The 20,180-nt window shown below is 39.4% G+C and overlaps 3 protein-coding genes across 3 annotated transcripts; 2 read left to right on the plus strand and 1 right to left on the minus strand.

The window, feature by feature from the left end:
* The first annotated feature begins 2,637 nt into the window (after positions 1-2,637).
* LOC115730483 lies at positions 2,638-4,770 on the plus strand. The gene is made up of 6 exons (XM_048283061.1): positions 2,638-2,793; positions 2,964-3,093; positions 3,463-3,632; positions 3,744-4,017; positions 4,099-4,265; positions 4,495-4,770. The coding sequence occupies exons 1-6, from the start codon at positions 2,757-2,759 to the stop codon at positions 4,641-4,643; spliced, it is 927 nt and encodes a 308-aa protein (XP_048139018.1). The 5' UTR covers positions 2,638-2,756; the 3' UTR covers positions 4,644-4,770.
* A 1,334-nt stretch (positions 4,771-6,104) lies between these two features.
* LOC115756269 lies at positions 6,105-11,132 on the plus strand. The gene is made up of 12 exons (XM_048281932.1): positions 6,105-6,126; positions 6,247-6,332; positions 6,441-6,505; positions 6,940-7,099; positions 7,200-7,377; positions 7,543-7,581; positions 9,651-9,761; positions 9,886-10,015; positions 10,116-10,285; positions 10,365-10,641; positions 10,740-10,906; positions 10,987-11,132. The coding sequence occupies exons 1-12, from the start codon at positions 6,105-6,107 to the stop codon at positions 11,130-11,132; spliced, it is 1,551 nt and encodes a 516-aa protein (XP_048137889.1).
* Positions 11,133-13,608: 2,476 nt separating this feature from the next.
* LOC115756270 lies at positions 13,609-16,107 on the minus strand. Its single transcript, XM_048281933.1, has 9 exons — positions 16,044-16,107; positions 15,792-15,908; positions 15,544-15,632; positions 15,141-15,372; positions 14,785-15,058; positions 14,516-14,670; positions 14,167-14,294; positions 13,824-13,898; positions 13,609-13,665 (listed from the first exon to the last, which is right to left on the minus strand). Exons 1-9 carry the CDS (start codon positions 16,105-16,107, stop codon positions 13,609-13,611), a joined length of 1,191 nt encoding a protein of 396 aa, XP_048137890.1.
* Positions 16,108-20,180: the final 4,073 nt, after the last annotated feature.

The following is a 20,180-nucleotide window of genomic DNA, read 5'->3' on the forward strand; positions in this document are numbered from 1 at the left end:
TTTTTTTTTCCAACTGTCACTATAGTTGAGACAGAGACAAAAAAGATTAAGGGCATAAACTCGATTAACAAGTGTCATATAAGTCTCCATTTTATTCGGTAACGGGAACACGTATCACTTGCCGTTATCTGTGACTCGATGCTCAATCCAGTCTCTAAACTTTTTTTTTTTTTACCTGTATTACAAAATTTGTTGGAATGTGGTCCTCTGAATAAATGTGGTACCACGTCATTTGCTTTTAATTGACATGGAGTGCCAACTTTTTTGGAATATCAAGGCCTCGTATGAAACGAATTAATTCTGTTATCGGATACGATGTATGTGGCAGCGAAAGTCACCAACCCCATGAATTAATTTGATTGCTGGAATTGAGCAATTCTGCAGTCCAAGGTGTACAGATAGGAGTATAGGATCAAAAATTTTCTGTGCTACAAAGAACAAATAGATCAAAAGATAGAGACATCAATCAAACTTGTTGCGAAATAACAATTCCGCGAGTTTACGGTGGTAAAACTATCAGCCTAGTACGAATATGAAACGGCAGTAGAATTCGTCTGATCTTTGGACCGGCATCGTATTTGTCATGCGAGTTTACCAGAAACACCTAGGATGGTGACTTCGGCCTCAACGACGCATATCATTGACTAGGAAATCTCCAATGTGTTCTAGCAGCATAAAACCAGTCCACCCCCTTGAAGAGCTTGAACTACTGAACCAATCTGAACCTGCAAAGCGAACATTTAGCCACATCTATTAGTACAAAATAGAGTAAGAAACGACTGAGCGAAGAACTGTGTAGATAACACCTTTTGGGCCCTCATAGACAGCACCATCTTGGTCTCTCATCCGGAAGCAGAACCTGACGTTAACTTTCTGCTGAGGAGCTAGTTTCTCTGAATCTACCAAACAAAGAAATATCGAAAGGCTTTTGTTCTTATCTCTCAAAATAACCCTTGGATAGAGACGCACCTTCCTGAATAGATGAATAGTCCCATAACCATTAAATCTACAAGCAAACACCAATGGTTTCATTCACACAGAAATTTAACAGATTCAAGAAATTTAAGTTACCATTTCTGCTTTCCAGCAAAAAACATTTCTGAATAGCAGCACTCTTCAACCAAACTTGAGAAATTTGGAATCTTCCATTCATGTGTATGTGAGGATGTACCCTTTTTTAGTGCTAGACATTCACCTATGCCTGAGTTCTTGATGACGAAAACCTCCACTCCAAAGATGCAGGTGTCGTCAACGAGGTACCCGCTCGTCCGATTCTAGAAAGTTTCTAGAGGCACAAATCTTGGAATACCCCATTTGGGCCTCATGGCACGAAACCTCGTGGTGCTCCCTAGTGTAAATTTTTCATAAAGTCACAACCAAAGCTGCATTTAGCATTTTCCTCGAAATTGATATGTGGAAATGGTTACCTCGTTTTACCAAGTATGTGTCGCGAATTTGATCAAACACAAAGAACCTAACGATTGCATTCACATCTGAGCCAACCTTCAAAGGACTGGTCTCGGAAACTGCCAGATATATAGACACATAACCTTCTCCATCTCTGCTCTTGTCTCCATTGGTATAGAGAATCAGTCTCCTGCAACAATCAGACAACTTTAAGTAGTAATTCCCACAGATCTCATTCAATCAGATACATCACACACACATTGAGAGAGAGAGAGAGAGAGAGAGAGAGAGAGAGAGCACCATTTGTGGCCTCCAGATTCGAAGTCATTAGTTTCATACATGTCTATGCCGTTGTCTGAAAACAGAGAGAAGGACTCAATCTTGAGCACATAATGTGCAGGTGAGACATCTGTGTACTCCGTAGTTATTCCTGCTCAGTTTAAATCAAGCCCAATTAATAAAGAGAGAGAAACCAACTGACGTGTTCATGTCCGAGAATAAAAAAACGAAAAATTGTCTCCGGGTGTAGAAAAGCTAAATGCGAAGCTACGTACCATAATAAGCTTCGTCGTCCATTTTCCTGTCTTTATATTTCTTTCTTCTTCTGTTTCTCGGACTTCTACTTCTGAAGATTCTTGATGGTTTCTGGTCAGCGGTGCTACGTACTGAGTGGAAGAAGAAATACAGTAAGGGGCTTCTTCTTCTTTTTCCAGGGTCGCACTCTTGCAGATCACGGCACGAAGGAAAAAGGGCTGACTGCTCTTTTAAGGTTGGACCGACTAAAAACTTTAGTGGAAAAAAAAATTGCCATGCAAAATAAGAAGGGCAATTTCAATAGTATGGTCACAGAAATTGAGAGTAAAAAACACGGCAAGCAGTGTGCATGACAATACTTTTGAAGCAAAATTTTTACTTTAGAAATGCTTTTCGAGTTCCCATCTTTTCTAAAATCACTCATCTGGCTCGAGATTAAATCGGACTGTTACGTATTTTCCGTACCGAACCATAGAACATCCATGAATAAGGACATCAAACAAGTTCCGTTGTATGACGTTTTCTCTTGCCAGGCAAGAATCCAAGAATCTAGTGAATTGATAAAGATGGAAAAAGCAAAGAATTCGGATAGAGTCAGGCCGTTCTTCCCCTCTGCCCTCCTCAATTCCCGAAAATGGTACAATTCCAGAATCAAGCAACCTGCAGAAGCCAAGGGAATGAAGCAAGCTGCATCTTGAAAACGAAGAACAAGCAAAAGCTGTCGTTATAAATAATCCCCATTGAATTACCTCCGGAACCACCATTCGATCGACCCTCCATACTCCGGATCGAGTCGAACATCTCCAGCTCTGAACATGACGACTTCCGAGATACACAGAGAAGCCGACTGCGGTACATCGCCTCAAATATTACCCCACGTAGTTCATGTGTCGCATGAGTTTCTGTCTTGTTTTGTCATAAATAGAATGTCTGTGTAAATAGAATTTTTCAATTGCGCTCGGGCTTGAAGTACTATTAAAACTCGTTGGTTGATCGGTTTCTTCTGGTTTCGGTCGACGCAGCAACAACGAAGGAGATTAGAGATGCTGCACCCTCGCATTATGTGCTCAAGATTAAGTCCTTCTCTTTGTTCACGAAGAACAACATCGACAAGTATGAATCGAGCGAGTTCGAAGCAGGAGGCTATCAATGGTTCGTCGCTCCTCTCTCTAGCTTCACCACCTCACACTCTCAAATTCAGAGGTATTAAAAGAACTACATACAGCGGTTCGACATCGCTGAACAAGAACACCGGTCAATTAATTTTTTGAAGAGGTTGTTGCTTCTTTGAAAACCTATGGCTATGCTCCGAATTTAGGCCTTTCTTCCAGGAGATGGTTTAAATGCTTTACAGGCATTAAACTTCTGTTACTGCTGTAAGATATGATGCTTGAACCCTTTTGTAGTTTTTGTAAATTCGTGCAGAACAAGGTAATCTTTATATGATGAAGAGACTGTCGTGAAAATAAATGTTGATTCAGCAATCAGAAGCTGTATCACGGAACCGTCTTGATTCTGCAGGAAACTGATCCTCTATCCCAATGGAGACAAGAGCCGAAACGGAGAAGACCACATCTCCATATATCTGGCGGCTTCCGGGACGAGTCCTTTCCAACTTGGCGGGGCGATTCATGTGGCCGTCAGGTTCTCTTTGTATGATCAAATCTGCGATAGGTATTTAACTAAGCAAGGTAAAAAGCACAGCAATGACTGCCCAAAAAAAAAAAAAAAAAAAAAGCATGTTATCATCACCTCCTGAGCACTAACATCCAATCGACCAATCTTCGCTTGTGAATTCAAAGGGAGAGTCGCGAGGTTGCACGCGTTGAGAGCCGAATGTGGAGTCCCAAGATTCATGACGCGTAAAAATTTCGACGACCCGTCGAACGGGTACCTCGTGGACGACACCTGCTTCTTCGGTGCGGAGGTCTTCGTCATCAAGAGTTTGGGAGTCGGCGAATGTGTGACGCTCAAGGAGAGCACATCGTACACTCATGAATGGAAGATATTGACGCTCCCAAGCTTGGGGGATGATTCTCGGTACTCTGAGGCATTCACTGTTGGAGACCACAAATGGTAGCTCCTATTTACAAACTTCCTTTCAATGATGAACTCCTGTTTTTGTTGATTTATTACAAAATTTCAATCTTTTCGCAGGAAGGTGTTGCTATACCCGAGGGGTAATCAGGCCAACAGGGGCCAAAACCTTTCGGTGTTTCTCTTCTTGGTTGATGCGGAAAAACTGGCTGCCGGTCAGAAAGTGAATGCGAGATTCGTCATCCGGTTGAAAGGCCCATACAACGTTGTACACCATCAGCCGGAAGGTGAAGTGTTTATAAACAGCAGGCCAAACAGAATGGCCGGAGTAATTTCGAGTTCGATCGCACGATGAGATTCTCTTTCACCACGATACAGCGCTAATTAAATTGCACCCGTTAGCAAGGACCGGATTCGATTTGTTCATGTAGTCCGCATCAGTAGAAACCGCTGAAACATCTCATATTTCCTGACTCTAATTTTCTGCTCTCTTGCTTTGTCATTGCTACTTTGCAGCTTGGACTATGTGGTTCAGTAGCTCCATAACGAACTGGGGTTGGCCGTCTTTCATGCCGCTGAAAATGGTTCGGGAACGCGTGTCCGACGATTCATGTGTCATTGCAGCAGAAGTCACAGTGCTCGGCACAGTTAGCAAATTGCCATGACAGCATTATATGTATCAGATGTGTTCATAAACAGATAATTACTGACAGTTCTTTCCTCATGACGATAATACATGGATTGAACGGGTTCATGCAATAAGTTCTCTGCAAGCATCTCTGCCTCTGGTCAGATTCTTGTAGACATTTCTCATTAATCATGTCAGTACTCCTTATCAAACAAGTTGCAATATATAATTCGCACATTCGACCTGAGTCTCCATATGGCGGAGCCGAAAGTGGGGTTGTTAATGACTCAATTCAATTTGCATCGCGAGATATCATCAGCATATCAAAGAATACAAGGATTAATGTGGCTCATAACTCATTGATTTAAGCTTTTGAGCTTAACGGGTTCGGACTTGGGTGTTATCTTAGCGATCTCCCTAAGCGAAAGGTTTAGGGCTTCTACTGCGCACTCCTTAACAAATTGGTATCAAAGCCGATGATCGCTCTAGAGTTGGCCCATAACTCATCGACTTATGCTTTTCACTCTATAGTTGGCCCTCATTGACTTATGTTTTGGAGTGAAAATGAGTTCAATTTGATATGTTGACGGTATCGGACTTTTGTCCTGCGCTCCCTAACAACACCAAATTGAATCAAGCTCGACCAAAGCGTACCTTTAAGACAAGTCAAAGGGACCCCGTTGTTCAGAGAAGCAAGCCTAAGAGAGAAAACGGTTCACTTTTGAAATAATTTGCGGATGACAGATCCCTGTCCGAGGAGTTTCTCTAGACCCAACAAGCCCAAACTTTCCAAGCGTCCTTCAAAATCATAAGGGCATAATTCCGACTCCTTGCACGTATTCCAACTCTAAAACCTAATATAGAGCCAATCAAAGTTAGCGAGGGCAGCCATGGAGATTTGTCAAGCCAAGAGATTTGAATTTCTTGTGATGTTAGATGTAAAGTACAACGAATTAGAACGCACACGACATATAAAAATGGTCTTAGTAACGAGTGCCTTCGAGACATTGATTAACTCTGACGAATGAAGAAATTATTTCATTTTCAATGCAGCGATTGCGCATACCGCGAGATAGGCAGCGCTTTGGTAATAAGTAAAAATTCTTTTTAAGGTCGGATGGTTAACTAGTGCAATGGCATCTCATTAAGAAAGGCAAATGTACAAACCATGGCGACTTCTCAAGATCACGGTGCAAAAAACATATGAGCCAAAAAGCAACGCAAAAAGTTTAGACTGGGACAGCAATTATCCTTTTATTTTTCAGGTCAAGATTAAAATTGGTGGGCTAGTAGGTGTTAATGCGTTCTCCTTCGTTCCATCGCTTCATTTCTTTCAAGAGAAACCAAGCGACTGAATCTTGGAAAACGAAGAAGAAGCCTCTCTATATATCTGTTCCTTCCATTCGGTACATAACACCGCTGACCAGAAACCATCAAGAATCACCAAAAAGTTGAGGCCTCGGAAACAGAAGAAGAAACGAGAGAGTAAAGCAGGAAAATGGCCGTCGAAGCTGATGATGGTATGTTGATTCGCGTTTAGTTTTTCTAAATCGGGAGACAATTTTTTTATTCTTGGACAAGAACGCTTCAGTTGGTTTCTCTTTCTTTTGTTTGTTGGGCTTGATTGTTTAGCCGGGCAGGAATAACTCCGGAGTACACAGATGTCTCACCTGCACATTTTGTATTCAAGATAGATTCATTCTCTCCGTTTTCAGACAACGACCATGTTTGAAACTAATGACTTCGAATCTGGAGGCCATCAATGGTGTTCTCTCTCTCTCTCTCAATGTTTGTATGATTGATCTGATTGAATTCTGTGGTTATTACTACTTAGGATGGGTTTGGTTCAGCATTCCCAATGGGCTTTCAGTCTCCAAAGCCCATTGGAAGAATGCTGAAGTATTTGGTTCATTTTTAAACCAGCATTTGACCAAATGTTAGCTTTGGGAAGACTGAAAACCCAATGCTGGTAGGGACCAGCATTGAGCTTTCAACATTTGACCAAATGCTAAGAAATTTTTTTTCCTTTCAAAACTAACCTCATCAATTTTCTATATTTTCGATTTTGCCTTCCTTTTTACTATTTATCTTCTTCGCCGGTCCGGCAATGGGTAATTTTTTTTAATTAAAAGTTAAAAAAGTACATTCAAAGCCCTTTTGGGATGCTGTTTTTATCAAACACCATTCAACCCAAAGCCTTTTTTCAAATGAGATTTTACCAAAAGCAATTAGCATTTTCCTAAACCTCTTTAGGTCGAAGGCATTTGCATTTTTTCAAAACTCATTTCAAATGCTGAACTAGACCCACCCTTAAAGTTGTCTGATTGTTGCAGGAGACTGATTCTCTGTCCTAATGGAGACAAGAGCAGAAACGGAGAAGGTCATGTATCTATATATCTGGCAGTTTCCGAGACCAATCCTTTGAAGGTTGGCTCGGACGTGAACACAATCATTTCGTTCTCTGTGTTTGATCAAATTCGCGACACATACTTGGTAAAACAAGGTAATCATTTCCAAGTATTAATTTCGAGGAAAATGCTAAATGCAGCTTTGGGTGTAACTTTATAAAAGAAATTTACGCTTATGATATTAGGGGAGCACCATGAGGTACTGTGCCATGAGGTCCAGATGGGGTATTCCAAGATTTGTGCCCCCAGAAACTTTCAAGAATCAGTCGAACAGGTACCTTATTGATGACACGTGTGTCTTCAGTGTGGAGGTTTTTTGTCATCGAGAACTCAGGCATCGGGAACGTCTAACACTAAAAAAGGGTACATCCTCACATTCACATGAATGGAAGATTCCAAATTTCTCAAGTTTGGTTCTAGAGTCATGCTATTCAGAAACATTTTTTGCTGGAGATCGGAAATGGTAAATTAAATTTCTTCAATCTGTTAAATTTCTGTAGGAATGATACCTTTGGTGCCTGCTTGTAGATTTAATGGGGTTATGGGACTATTCAGCTGTTCAGGAAGGTGCGTCTCTACCCAAGGGGTGATTCGAGAGAAAAGAACAAAAGTCTTTCGATATTTCTTTGTTTGTCAATCCTAGTACATTGAAAATCTTTTTACAACCAGCAAGATATAGACTCATGCAGCACATGAACTATGTTGGGACACTTGAGTTGAGGGGACATAGAGCGGCCGGCTTCTCTGTATATTTCGAACGAAGTCATTTTCTAAAGTTTTAGTTTTTCAACTTGACCGAAGTTTGAGGGTCGATTGAATGATGGTTGTAGCGGGGATCACTAGAGATTATTGATCACGAAAGCTTTTTTTTTCCTTCGTTTCCAAGATAACAGTTTGATGTCGTTCTTTGACAGTAGAGAAAAAGACTCGATCTTGAGCACCTAGTGTGGCGGCGAGACCTCTCTAGTCTCGGCAGTTATCTCTGCTTAGTTCAAACCCCCACCCCCCCCCAAAATCACAAACAGTAGAAACAAAAAAAATCCCAGAAAAGGGAAAATCAAGCCACAGAATTCCACGATTTCATATCCTATTCTGGGCTTTGGCTGAAACTCAGAGAGAGAGAGAGAGAGAGAGAGAGAGAGAGAGAGAGAGAGAGAGAGAGAGAGAGAGAGAGAGAGAAATTGCACCATCATGTTTGTCGCCCACTTCAGCAGCATTTGAATCTGTTGCTTCTCTTTTCCTTTTTGACATTGTCTGGTTCTTCAAGGAGCTACAGCACGGATGATCCTTGAAGGGTCTGATGGTCTTTGCTGGTGTGAGAGAGATGGAAGAAAAAAGACTTTTTTTTTCAATACCCAAGTCGCTTCGTTCGGAGGAAATCATCACTGAGGAGCAGAGAGATAGAGAGAACTGAAACTGTGATTTGGATCGATTAATATTCAAACTTCTCTTCTTTCTCTAGGCTCAGTCAAAAATCGCTCAAAGTTATAGTATAATACTATATACAGATTTGAAATTAAATATATATTCTGTATAGATAGAGTCAAAACCGATCAGAAGATTCTGAATTAGACCAATGAAATTCTATCAGCTATAATAATAACTAAAAAAGCACTTATGAATTGATCTCATCCTTTAATAATTTAAATTTTTCTTTGTAGAGTAATAACTTAATCCTTCAATAAAATACTCTTTGCAAAAATATCAATTGATATTTCAACCCATTCTTTTTTATCACGAAAAAAAAATTATACATTAGTTCTTGAATAATCTCCCAAAATTTGCCACCATCACATCATAATCCCAATCCCGACTTTTCTCTTAAATTTTGAGGCATCATTGCACAATCTTTCTTAAATTTTGAAATCGCCTCGTGAACTTAGATTTTTGTTATATTCGCTGATTTTTCTTTCTCTTTTCATAAGCTATTATGAGTTACCAAAGATGAATTATCTCGTTTTCCCTCACAAAATATATATTTTTATCTCCATTGACTATGCATCCTCTCTATTTTCTTCTTAACTTTATTAATCATGTAATAGAGTTTTCTTGTCATTAATTTCTATGCAAATAGAAAATTTCGCGACTACAACCAGGAGCTATAATGCAAAATGGGTCAAAGTTAATTTCTCCTTTTGAAGGTCTATTGTGAAACATTGCTAAAGTTCAAACTTTACATAGGATTTTGAGCGACTATCCCAAAAACATATTTAAATTGATACCTGTCGTTACAAAGGGATCTTTCTCAAGTTTTGCCACTTTACCATCTTTAATATCTACTTTCAGGATAATACGGAAAATATATTTGAGGAGGAATTCCTGTATAACTAGATATATGTATACATACATATATGTATTTATATATATATATATATATATATATATATATATTACATGCTTTATTATATAACTATCAAAGGAAAACAAATCAGACGTGCATAATCAAAAAAGATATTGAAAATCAGAAAAAATATCCTAAAAATATCTAGAATATAACTAAATATCTCGATGCAATTTCGCTGAAAAGCAAAGCAATTTGGATGGCGACGCCTTTCTCTTCTATTTCTTTTCCCAGAAACGAAGCGACCCTGGAAAAACAGGAAGAAGCCCCTTACTGTATTTCTTCTTCCATTCAGTACGTAACACCGCTGACCAGAAACCATCAAGAATCATCAGAAGTAGAAGTCTGAGAAACAGAAGAAGAAAGAAATATAAAGACATGGACATGGACGACGAAGCTTATTATGGTACGTAGCTTCGCATTTAGCTTTTCTACATCCGGAGACAATTTTTCCTTTTTTTATTCGCGGACGTGAACACGTCAGTTGGTTTCTCTCTCTATGTTAATTGGGCTTGATTTAAACTGAGCAGGAATAACTACGGAGTACACAGATGTCTCACCTGCACATTATGTGCTCAAGATTGAGTCCTTCTCTCTGTTTTCAGACAACGGCATAGACATGTATGAAACTAATGACTTCGAATCTGGAGGCCACAAATGGTGCTCTCTCTCTCTCTCTCTCTCTCTCAATGTGTGTGTGATGTATCTGATTGAATGAGATCTGTGGGAATTACTACTTAAAGTTGTCTGATTGTTGCAGGAGACTGATTCTCTATCCCAATGGAGACGAGAGCAGAGATGGAGAAGGTTATGTGTCTATATATCTGGCAGTTTCCGAGACCAGTCCTTTGAACGTTGGCTCGGACGTGAATGCAATCGTTAGGTTCTTTGTGTTTGATCAAATTCGCGACACGTACTTGGTAAAAAGAGGTAACCATTTCCACGTATCAATTTCGAGGAAAATGCTAAATGCAACTTTGGTTGTAACTTTATGAAAAATTTGCACTAGGGAGCACCACGAGGTTTCGTGCCATGAGGTCCAAATGGGGTATTCCAAGATTTGTGCCTCTAGAAACTTTCAAGGATCGGACGAACGGGTACCTCATTGACGACACCAGCATCTTTGGAGTGGAGGTTTTCGTCATCAAGAACTCAGGCATAGGTGAATGTCTAGCACTAAAAAAGGGTACATCCTCACATACACATGAATGGAAGATTCCAAATTTCTCAAGTTTGGTTGAAGAGTGCTGCTATTCAGAAATGTTTTTTGCTGGAAAGCGGAAATGGTAACTTAAATTTCTTGAATCTGTTAAATTTCTGTGGGAATGATACCAATGGTGTTTGCTTGTAGATTTAATAGTTATGGGACTATTCATCTATTCAGGCAGGTGCGTCTCTATCCAAGGGGTATTTCGAGAGAAAAGAACAAAAGCCTTTCCATATTTCTTTGTTTGGTAGATTCAGAGAAACTAGCTCCTCAGCAGAAAGTTAACGTCAGGTTCTGCTTCCGGATGAGAGGCCAAGATGGTGCTGTCTATGAGGGCCCAAAAGGTATTATCTACACAGTTCTTCGCTCAGTCGTTTCTTATTCTATTTTGTACTAATAGATGTGGCTAAATGTTCGTTTGCAGGTTCACATTGGTTCAGTAGTTCAAGCTCTTTAGGGGGGTGGACTGGTTTTATGCTGCTAGAACACGTTGGAGATTTCCTAGTCAATGATGAATGCGTCGTTGAGGCCGAAGTCACCGTCCTAGGTGCTTCTGGTAAACTCACATGACAAATACGATGCGAATCCAAAGATCAGACGATTTCTACTGCTGTTTCATGTGAGTACTAGGCTGACAGTTTTACCACCGCAAACTTGCGGAATTGTTATTTTGCAGCAAGTTTGATTGATGTCTCTATCTTTTGATCTATTTGTTCTATGTAGCACAGAAAGTTTTTGATCCCATACTCCTATTTGTTCACCTTCGACTGCAGAAGTGCTCAATTCCAGCAATCAAATTAATTCATGGGGTTGGTGAGTTTCGCTGCCACGTACATCGTATCCGATAACAGAATTAATTCGTTTCATACGAGGCCTTGATTTTCCAAAAAAGTTGGCACTCCATGTCAATTAAAAGCAAATGACGTGGTACCACATTTATTCAGAGGACCACATTCCAACAAATTTCGTAATACAGGTAGAAAAAAAAAAAAGGTTTAGAGACTGGATTGAGCATCGAGTCAAAGATAACGGCAAGTGGTGCGTGTCCCCGTTACCGAATAAAATGGAGACTTATATGACACTTGTTAATCGAGTTTATGCCCTTAATCTTTTTTGTCTCTGTCTCAACTATAGTGACAGTTGGAAAAAAAAAAAGTATAGCGAGGAAGGTAGACCTCACTTGTTAACTGACTAGAGTGCTACCCGTATGTTGTCACGGTTGGCAAAAGTGTACATATCAAGCGATGATAATTGTATCATAATTTTCGGGTAAAAAGAGACATGGAATTAGCGAGGTGCTTCATAAGTTGGATTTACCTATTTGCAAAAAGTGGAATTTCGCTCCGCTAATTTGTCTGATAGTTTAATTGGTGTTGAACGAGTTGTTCGAGCTTTGCTTGGGTAGTTTTGTACGGCGGATGTCGGCTGTAAATTGTTTTTTAGCTGAGGCAATCGATATTCTATTAGGTGAGAGCGAGCAGTTTGCATATGGATTCATTAGCTTGATATTTAGCCCAGTGTCACATGAGCGAGCAAAGGACGCGGGCAGACGCGAAAGCCATTTAAAATTGTCTCAGGTCATCTCCATTGTTCAACTAGTTTTTGAGTTTTGCTACTTTGATTGGTTAAATGTTCAAAAGGATATAAAAGAGCCTTAATGTGGCTAAGTCAAAGGGACTCGTTATCCAGTGAAACAGCAAGCATCCAAGAGATAAAATGCTTGGCATTTGAAATAATTTGCGGATGACATACCCTTGTCCAAGGAGTTTCTCCGGACCCAAAAAGCCAAAACTTTCCTAGCATCCTTTAACAATTATGAGGGCATAGTTCCGACTCTTTGCATGTATTCCAACTCTAATACCTAATACGTAGCCAATCAAAATTAGTGAGTGCAGTCGTGGAGATTAGTCAAGTTGAGAGATTTTAATTTCTTGTGATGTTAGGTGAAAAGTACTGCGAATTAGGTCACATATGACAGGTAAAAATGATCTTGGTAACGAGTGTCTCCTAAACATCGATTGACCCTAACTAATAGACAAATGTTTTCATCTTTAATGCAGTGATTGTGCATAGAGAGAGAGGGTAATGCGTAATTTTTCATGTTTGGATGTTTAACAAGTGTCCATAGGTCAAGGGTTATCAAATCAAGAATAGCAAATCTATAAAGCTGTGGCGACCTCTCGAGATCATGGTGCGAAAGGATAAAAGCCAAAAAGCAACATGTAAAGTTTAGATTGGTAGCCGACCAAAAAGAAAAATTAGATTGGTACATTACTTTTCACTTTATTTTTTGGGTCAAGATTAAAATTGGTGGGCTAGTGGGGTTTAATGCATTTTCGCCTCAACGCAGGAAAAGACTAAGGAATTTGGATCGCTCCATTTCTTTCCCCGGAAAACGAAGTGACTGAATCTCGAGGAAAAGAAGAAGAAGAAGAAGAAGAAGCCTCTTTGTGTACTTCTTCTTCCATTTATCACGTAACACCGGTGATCAGAAACCATCAAGAATCGTCAAAAGTCCCGGAAACGGAAGGAAAAAGAAACATCGAAACAGCAAAATGGACGACGAAGCTGATGATGCTATGTAGTTTCGCCGTTACTTTTTCCAAATGTGGACTTATATATCTATGTATCCAAATGTGGACTTATATAGCTTAGGCGGCTCCCCCGGGCCCTTGCCCACTTAGGGTGGAGATGGATCCATGTGCTTTTCTGTTATTAGAAAATATGAACCACAACCCAATACTGATGTCATATTTTTTACTAGAAATAAATTTTTCTATTTGGTATTCTGCTATAAACTTATTCTTAAACCAACAGATTGTGCCTCACATAGAAAAATAAAATTACTTCACCAAACAAATTTCTATTTCAAATCTGTAAATTATTGTAATGCGCGTTTGGGATGGAGGTTCTCGCCGTAAAGAACTCAGCCATAGTTGGCATAGTTGAAAGTTGAAAATTGGATTACGGTAGACTTCCAAATTGGGTGTTATTTTTACTTCTCGAACAGCTGTAAACGGTTGTTGTTGTCTTTTGTTGATTCTCCTTAAGGAGCAAGTTGCTCTACAATCTTCTGCCCCAGAGACAAGTCAGAAGGCACCGTCTAGTAAATCAAAATGCGAAGATGGGGCAGGATCAGAAGTTATGTGTTCAGTGGCATGAAAAGAAGGAAGTTTTCGCTTAAATGAATAGAACTCTTCCGATCCTTCCCGCAAAAAGTTAGACATCAACTCAAGCACTTTGAATGTCAAAGTGACACACTTTCGGGCTTTGAATCTGAAGAGGAAAGCAATAAAGAACTACACAGGCAAAACGATTCAGCAGCTTCAGTTTCGACTGCAACGCAACAAGCACAGACATGTACATATTCATGGCAACCGCAATCTTTGAGAGATGAGGCGGAAAAAGAGTTTGTCTTAAGAGGATCACCCTCGTTTGGTGAACAAACTATCAAAAGACACTAATAACCCATAATTTACATAACAAGCGAGGTCCTAACCCAAGCGGAAAAAACAAAAAAAAAAAAACACGCTCGACCCATGGAAGAAACATCAGTTAAGTGATTGATCATGAACTCAGCAACACATCATGGCAGTTTACTCACTGTGCCAAGAACTTCCACTTCAGCCTCCACGACACACTCATCGCCAACTAAGTAATCTTGAACGGTTTTCAGCGGCAAGAAGGAGGGCCAACCCCAACTTTTAACTGCACTGTTGAACCAATTAGTACCTGCAAAAGAAGTATTAGCTGTATTAATGAGAATGATGGTGGCAAACCAAATAAATCATGTTAAATACTGACATTCCATTTAGACCACAGCGAGAAAGGGGGATAAGAACTATAACATGTTTCGTTATAATGGCATTCTGGTTATCTTTCCATTCATTTTTTATGTAATTAAGCTTCGCTAAAGATTTTGTGCTGGCCATCCATTTTAGATCAGCAGTTACCACCTGTCTCCTCATGCTTCTTGCCATCTTTCCCTTTTAACCAAATGGTAAAAGTGGCTTTGACTTTCTGATCACCTGAATCTGCTAAACAAAGAAATATCGAAAGGTTTTTCTCCCTGTTACGCCCGTCACCCCTTGGATGTAGATGTAAATTCCTGAACATAAGGAGAAACGTAACCAAGTAATGATAAATGATCAGAACATAGGAATATGCAAAAGCAAAAAAGGAAAAAAAAACAAAAAAAACTACTGGGTGATATAAGAGGTACCAGTTGTGATTCCCTGCAGTGAATACTTCAGAGTAGCAATCATTCACCAAAGTGGAGAAGTTTGACATCTTCCATTCGTGACTAAAAGACTCCGGACTCGCTTTTAGTGTCAAGCATTCACCCAGACCTAAACTTTTGGCAACAAAAACCTCCACCCCGAACACACAAGTGTCATCAACAAGGTAGCCGTTTGACGGATTGATGAAAGTTTTCAGCGGCATAAATCTTGGAATACCCCATTTGGACTTCATCGTATGAAACCTCCTGTCTTTCCCTGCAACATATGAAGCGAGAGTTCTCCAAGCAACCAGAGGTGTAAATCACTTTTTCTTTCAAAGACGTAGGGAACAACGTACCTTCTCTTAACAAGTATTCATCGTGAATTTGATCGAACACAAAGAACCTAACAGTTGCATTTATCTCCCAGCCAACTTTCAGAGGATTGGCCTCAGAAAGAGCAAGATATAGGGACACGTGATCTTCCCCCTTCTTGCTCTTGTCTCCATTAGGATAGAGAATCAATCTCCTACACAATGACAAAACACCAGGTTCAAGAAGCTTATACGCATGAAGAGTTTCAGTAGTTAGCTGAATAACAAATGGATTTGTCCGTTAAGAGATCTTCAATTTTGAGACCTGTGAGCAAACTTTCTCTCATCACCGAACACGATTGGAGCCTTTGTTTCTTTCATGAAGGAACGCATCACAATGCATAATTAGCAATTTTGTAGTCCCCAGTAATCAGATGAAACAACCCACCTTAACCACATCTTTGCTTGGATACCCAGATACACTAGACTCATCTAAGTCTCCTAAGCCGTGGATCCAATCAGAAAGAACAACACAACCTAAAAGACACCCTCAAACCTTTTTTATGAAAATATATAAACCATAACCTTCGCTGTCCATGTTAAGAAACAATACAACCTAGAAGACACCGAGCATGGAGCAGCACAAAAAAACTTGTGCTTGCACAGAGAGATTACAGATTTACCACTTCTGGTCACCAACGTTGAACTCGTTCGTCTCGTACATGTTGATGTCGTGCTTTGACAATAGAGAGAAAGATTCGATCTTGAACACATAATGCGCCGGCGACATCACTCTCCTCTCCGTAGTTATCTCTGCTCAGTCACAACTCCCCCCAAAATCACAAACAGCGAAACAGCAATAACCCCAGAAAGGGAAAAAGAAATCAACTGAAGAAGATCGTTGTTTTTAGTTGTTTTTGGGGAGAAACTCGAAGAGGGAAGTGGTACCATCATGTTCGTCGTCCCCTTCAGCAGCATTTGAATCTATTGCTTCTCTTTTTATCTTCGACATAGTCGGGGTTCTTCGAGTAGCCACAGCACGGATGATGCTTGATGACTCTCGTGGTGTTTGCCGGTGTGAGAGAAATGGAAGAAAAAAGACTGCTTTTTACTTTCGTTCCCCAAGATTGAGTCGCTTCGTTCCGAAGAAATCATCATTGAGGAGAGATAAGAGAACTGAAACTAGACATGGCCAAAATGGAACCATGGCCCGGAATCGGCTCGGAACCGGCTCGTTTACCGGCCTAGAATCGGCCCGTTGACCGGGCCCACGGTTCCGGGCCAGTTCCAACCTGTTTATTTTAAAAAAATAAAAAGGTGGGTGGTTGGCCCAGTGGGGAAAGAGCCGTTGGGTTCTTCCCCAACCCCCGCGGCCCCCGCGACCCCCCTAAAACAAACGGCTCTTTGGGCCGCCGTTGCATGCACACAAAAAAAGTTAAATAACTCTCCCCTTCTCTATAAATATCTATCATCTCACTTTCATTTTTCTCACAAATCATCTCAACAATTTTCTCAATTCTCTCAAATTCTCTCAATCCCGCCTCAATTCTCTCAATCGGATTTCCGATCAATTCTCTCAAAAATGACAAGTGGAAGCAGAAATACTCAAAAGGCCAAGATGGCGATAGGAGATTCCGAGTATTCTATTCCTGGATATGATTATGATCCTCGTGAGTATGCATGTTGGGAAAACGACAACGATAATATCAACGTTGTTCCCATTCCAAACGTCGAGCACGTCCCAACACAAGAAAGTCTTCATCATTCCACCGATGTCGAAGAAATGTCAACGTCAAATGAGCCGGAACGGAAGTGCCGAGAGAGTACATCCGACTTGTGGCTGCATTTCAACAAGGTACGTGATGAAAGCGAAGGTAAGTATAATATAACTTGTAAATATTGTTCGCAAACATACAAATTTACGAAAGGAGACGGTTACGTAACATTCCGTCGGCATCTAACGAAAAAACATCCAACTCAAGCGGGGAGCGACACTACGCAACAACAAATTTTCGGGTACGCAAATTTTAATATTCATCCTTTATTCCGTTACACCGATGTACTTTATAAACAAACATTAGCTGAATACGTTGCCCTTGATCATGCTCCGTTTACTACCGGTGAAAATTTTAATTTGAAATATTTGATAAATACTGCGTTGGTTCCGCAAACACCATTTATTTCAAAAAATACTCTCAAACGCGAACTTTTGCATCTTTATAAAAAATAAAAAAATCTTTAGCAAATTTTTTTGTGAAATTCAATGGATGTGTGCATTTAGGTAGCGATATTTGGAGTGATCCTTGGCAAATTCATTCTTATATGGGTGTCACGTGTCATTGGATAGGTGACGACTAGACCATTAAAAAAAAACTTATTGCATTTCGAGTTTTTGATAAAAACATTTGGCTCATAATATTTATAGAATAATTAGGCAAGTTTTAGAAGAGTATAATTTGATAAATAAAGTATTTTCAATTAATTTTGATAATGCCGCCGCAAATACCACTTTCATTTCCGAATTAGAAAATATTTGCAAACTCTATTTTGGTGGACAATTTTTTCACATTAGATGTGATTGCCATGTTTTAAATTTATGTGTATAAGATGTTTTATGACTCTTGACACTTCTCTCACCCTAATAAATTATGCAATTAAATTTTTATGGAGTCGTGCTCATTTTATGAAAGCATGAGGAAAATTTTGCAAACAACATGGGAGAAGGGCAAAAAGGTTTTCAAAAGATATTCCGACTCGTTGGAATTCTACCTACGAGTTGTTTCGTCAAACTTTTGATTACAAAGATTTATTATGTATGTTTATTTCACAAAATATTTCCGAAATTGCTTTACTTCCGCAACATTGGGACGTTTGCAAAAAAAAAAAATAGATTTTTTGAAAATTTTTAATGATGCTACTAATAATTTATCTGGTATTTATTATACTACTATGTATTTATTTTTAATAGAGTGTGTTAATATTGGTGGTGTTTTTAGTGAATATGAAAAAAAATACTGAATTAGATCGGACTATTTTAGTAATGCGAGAAAAATGATTACATTATTATTTCAAAATTCCTCTTGTCTATTTAGTTGGTATTATTTTTTATCCACGTATTAAATTAGACAGTTTACTAGATTATTTGAATGTGTATTATTATGATTGTTTACATTTGAAAGATTCAATAGATATTTCAAATATAAAATAAGATGTTAAAGAATCTATAGTAGTATTATATGGAAAATTTTATACTAGATATGGTTTAAGTGATTGTGGATCTTTACAATCTATCGCCTCACGAAGCGAAGCTGGTAATTCGCTTAGTAGATGGTACAATATGCTCAAGAGTAGACAAAAAAAAAATGGGCAACAGGTAGTATTTCTGAATTAGAAAAATATTTAACCACTCAATTTGAGTTTCGTGATACAAAACATAGTACAGATTTCCAAATCCTGGAGTGGTGGAAGAGTCACTCAATTGATTACCCAGTTCTCGCCCTCATCGCTCGCCGGATATTAGCAACCCCTTCTTCAACGGTTGTAGTTAAACAAGCATTTAGTGCTGGAGGATTAATTTTGAACTCTCGCCGTTCAAGATTAAGTTCGAGTCCTGTGGAAGCTCAAGCTTATGTCGACGATTGGACGAATGCTAGATTTCGACACCAAGAGCTGGATCGAGAATACAAATTTTTTAGTGAGGATTGTGGAGATATCACCACCACGGGTATCACAACGGGTAGCAATGATTGACAATGAGGTAAGTTGGGGTTATCAAAGGTAAAAGAACTATAAGGGCTTTGATTTTTTTATCCCTAAGAAGATATGTAGACGTTTAATGATAATTCATTAAGTTCAAGCCTATTCATCCTCTCTCTCTTTTTTCTCCACATTTTATTACAATGTACAATTTGATTATAATTTATAATTTATTATGTTTATTTTATTATTTATTATTTTAAAAATTAAAATTAAAAAACGAAACCGGAACCGGCCCGTAACCACCTGTTCCACCTTTTCGTGGAATCGGAACTGGCCATGTCTAACTGAAACTCTAGTTTGGTTCGATTCATATTCAATCTTCTCTTCGTTTTATGTGCGTAGTCGAAAATGAATCATCCCTAGACTTGGCAATGGGCCGGTTTGGGCCCGGAACCGGCCCATGGACTAATCGAAACCTGCCCTTTGATAGGGCCGGTCGGTTCCGAACCAAAACTAGCACGGCCCCTCACATGCTGGTTACGGTTAGAAAAGAATTCAGAATAGGTTCCGGGCCGGTTCCGAACCGCCTTATAGCCGTTGGGTAGGCCCAAAAAAAAAAAAAAAAGGAAAGAGCCGTGGCTCTTTCCCCCAATGGGCCGTTGCATTGTAACGGCCGAATACCCTATTCCATTTTTTTCTCTTAACCAATTTATCCTAAATTCTCTATAAATACCATTCTCCCTTTCATTTTTTCTCACAATTTCTCTCAAATTTTTTTTAATTCTCTCAATCTGCTCAATTCTTTCAATTTTCTGAATCGGCTTTCTGCTCAATTCTTTGAAAAAAAATGGCAAGTGGAAGCAAAGCTAATGACAAGGGAAAGAGCCCGATAGGGATGGGGCAATCCAATTATCCTCAACCTCATGATCAATATGATTCTCGTGAGTTTACATGTTGAGTAGACGCTGATAATAATATCAATTATATTTTTCAGAAATTAATTTCGAGGAAAATGTTAAACGCAATTCTGATTATAACTTCTAAAAAGGTTACACTTGCGATATTAAGGGAACACGAGGAGGTTTTGCGCGATGAGGTCCAAGGGGGGTATTTCAAGATTTGTGCCTCTAGAAAATTTCAAGGATCAGTCGAACGGGTACCTTGTTGACGACACCCGTGTCTTCGGTGCGGAGGTTTTTTGTCATCAAGAACTTGGGCATAGGTGAATGTGTAACACTAAGAAATGATATTTCCTCACAGACTCATGAATGGAAGATACCAAATTTCTCAAGTTAGGTAAAAGAGTCCTCCGATTCTGAAATATTCTTTGCTGGAGATCAGGAATGGTAGTCTTTGCTCGGTCATTAAAAGGCTGATTTCTACAAA

This window comes from Rhodamnia argentea, chromosome 7 (genome assembly GCF_020921035.1).
Source record: "Rhodamnia argentea isolate NSW1041297 chromosome 7, ASM2092103v1, whole genome shotgun sequence".
NCBI lineage: Eukaryota > Viridiplantae > Streptophyta > Magnoliopsida > Myrtales > Myrtaceae > Rhodamnia > Rhodamnia argentea.

Excerpts from the sequence above, each read along its gene's own strand:
- LOC115756269 (XM_048281932.1), top strand. The coding sequence starts at position 6,105 with ATGGCCGTCGAAGCTGATGATG. Across the intron at positions 6,333-6,440 it reads CGTTTTCAGACAACGACCAT|GATGGGTTTGGTTCAGCATT; the intron begins GTTTGAAACTAA and ends ATTACTACTTAG. Across the intron at positions 7,100-7,199 it reads AAATTCGCGACACATACTTG|GGGAGCACCATGAGGTACTG; the intron begins GTAAAACAAGGT and ends TTATGATATTAG.
- LOC115756270 (XM_048281933.1), bottom strand. The coding sequence starts at position 16,107 with ATGTCGAAGATAAAAAGAGAAGCAATAGATTCAAATGCTGCTGAAGGG. Across the intron at positions 15,633-15,791 it reads GACGAACGAGTTCAACGTTG|GTTGTGTTGTTCTTTCTGAT; the intron begins GTGACCAGAAGT and ends GGTGTCTTTTAG. Across the intron at positions 13,899-14,166 it reads AAGTGGAAGTTCTTGGCACA|TCGAAACTGAAGCTGCTGAA; the intron begins GTGAGTAAACTG and ends GTTGCGTTGCAG.
- LOC115730483 (XM_048283061.1), top strand. The coding sequence starts at position 2,757 with ATGACGACTTCCGAGATACACAGAGAAGCCGACTGCG. Across the intron at positions 2,794-2,963 it reads ACACAGAGAAGCCGACTGCG|CAACAACGAAGGAGATTAGA; the intron begins GTACATCGCCTC and ends CGGTCGACGCAG. Across the intron at positions 3,094-3,462 it reads GAAGCAGGAGGCTATCAATG|GAAACTGATCCTCTATCCCA; the intron begins GTTCGTCGCTCC and ends TTGATTCTGCAG.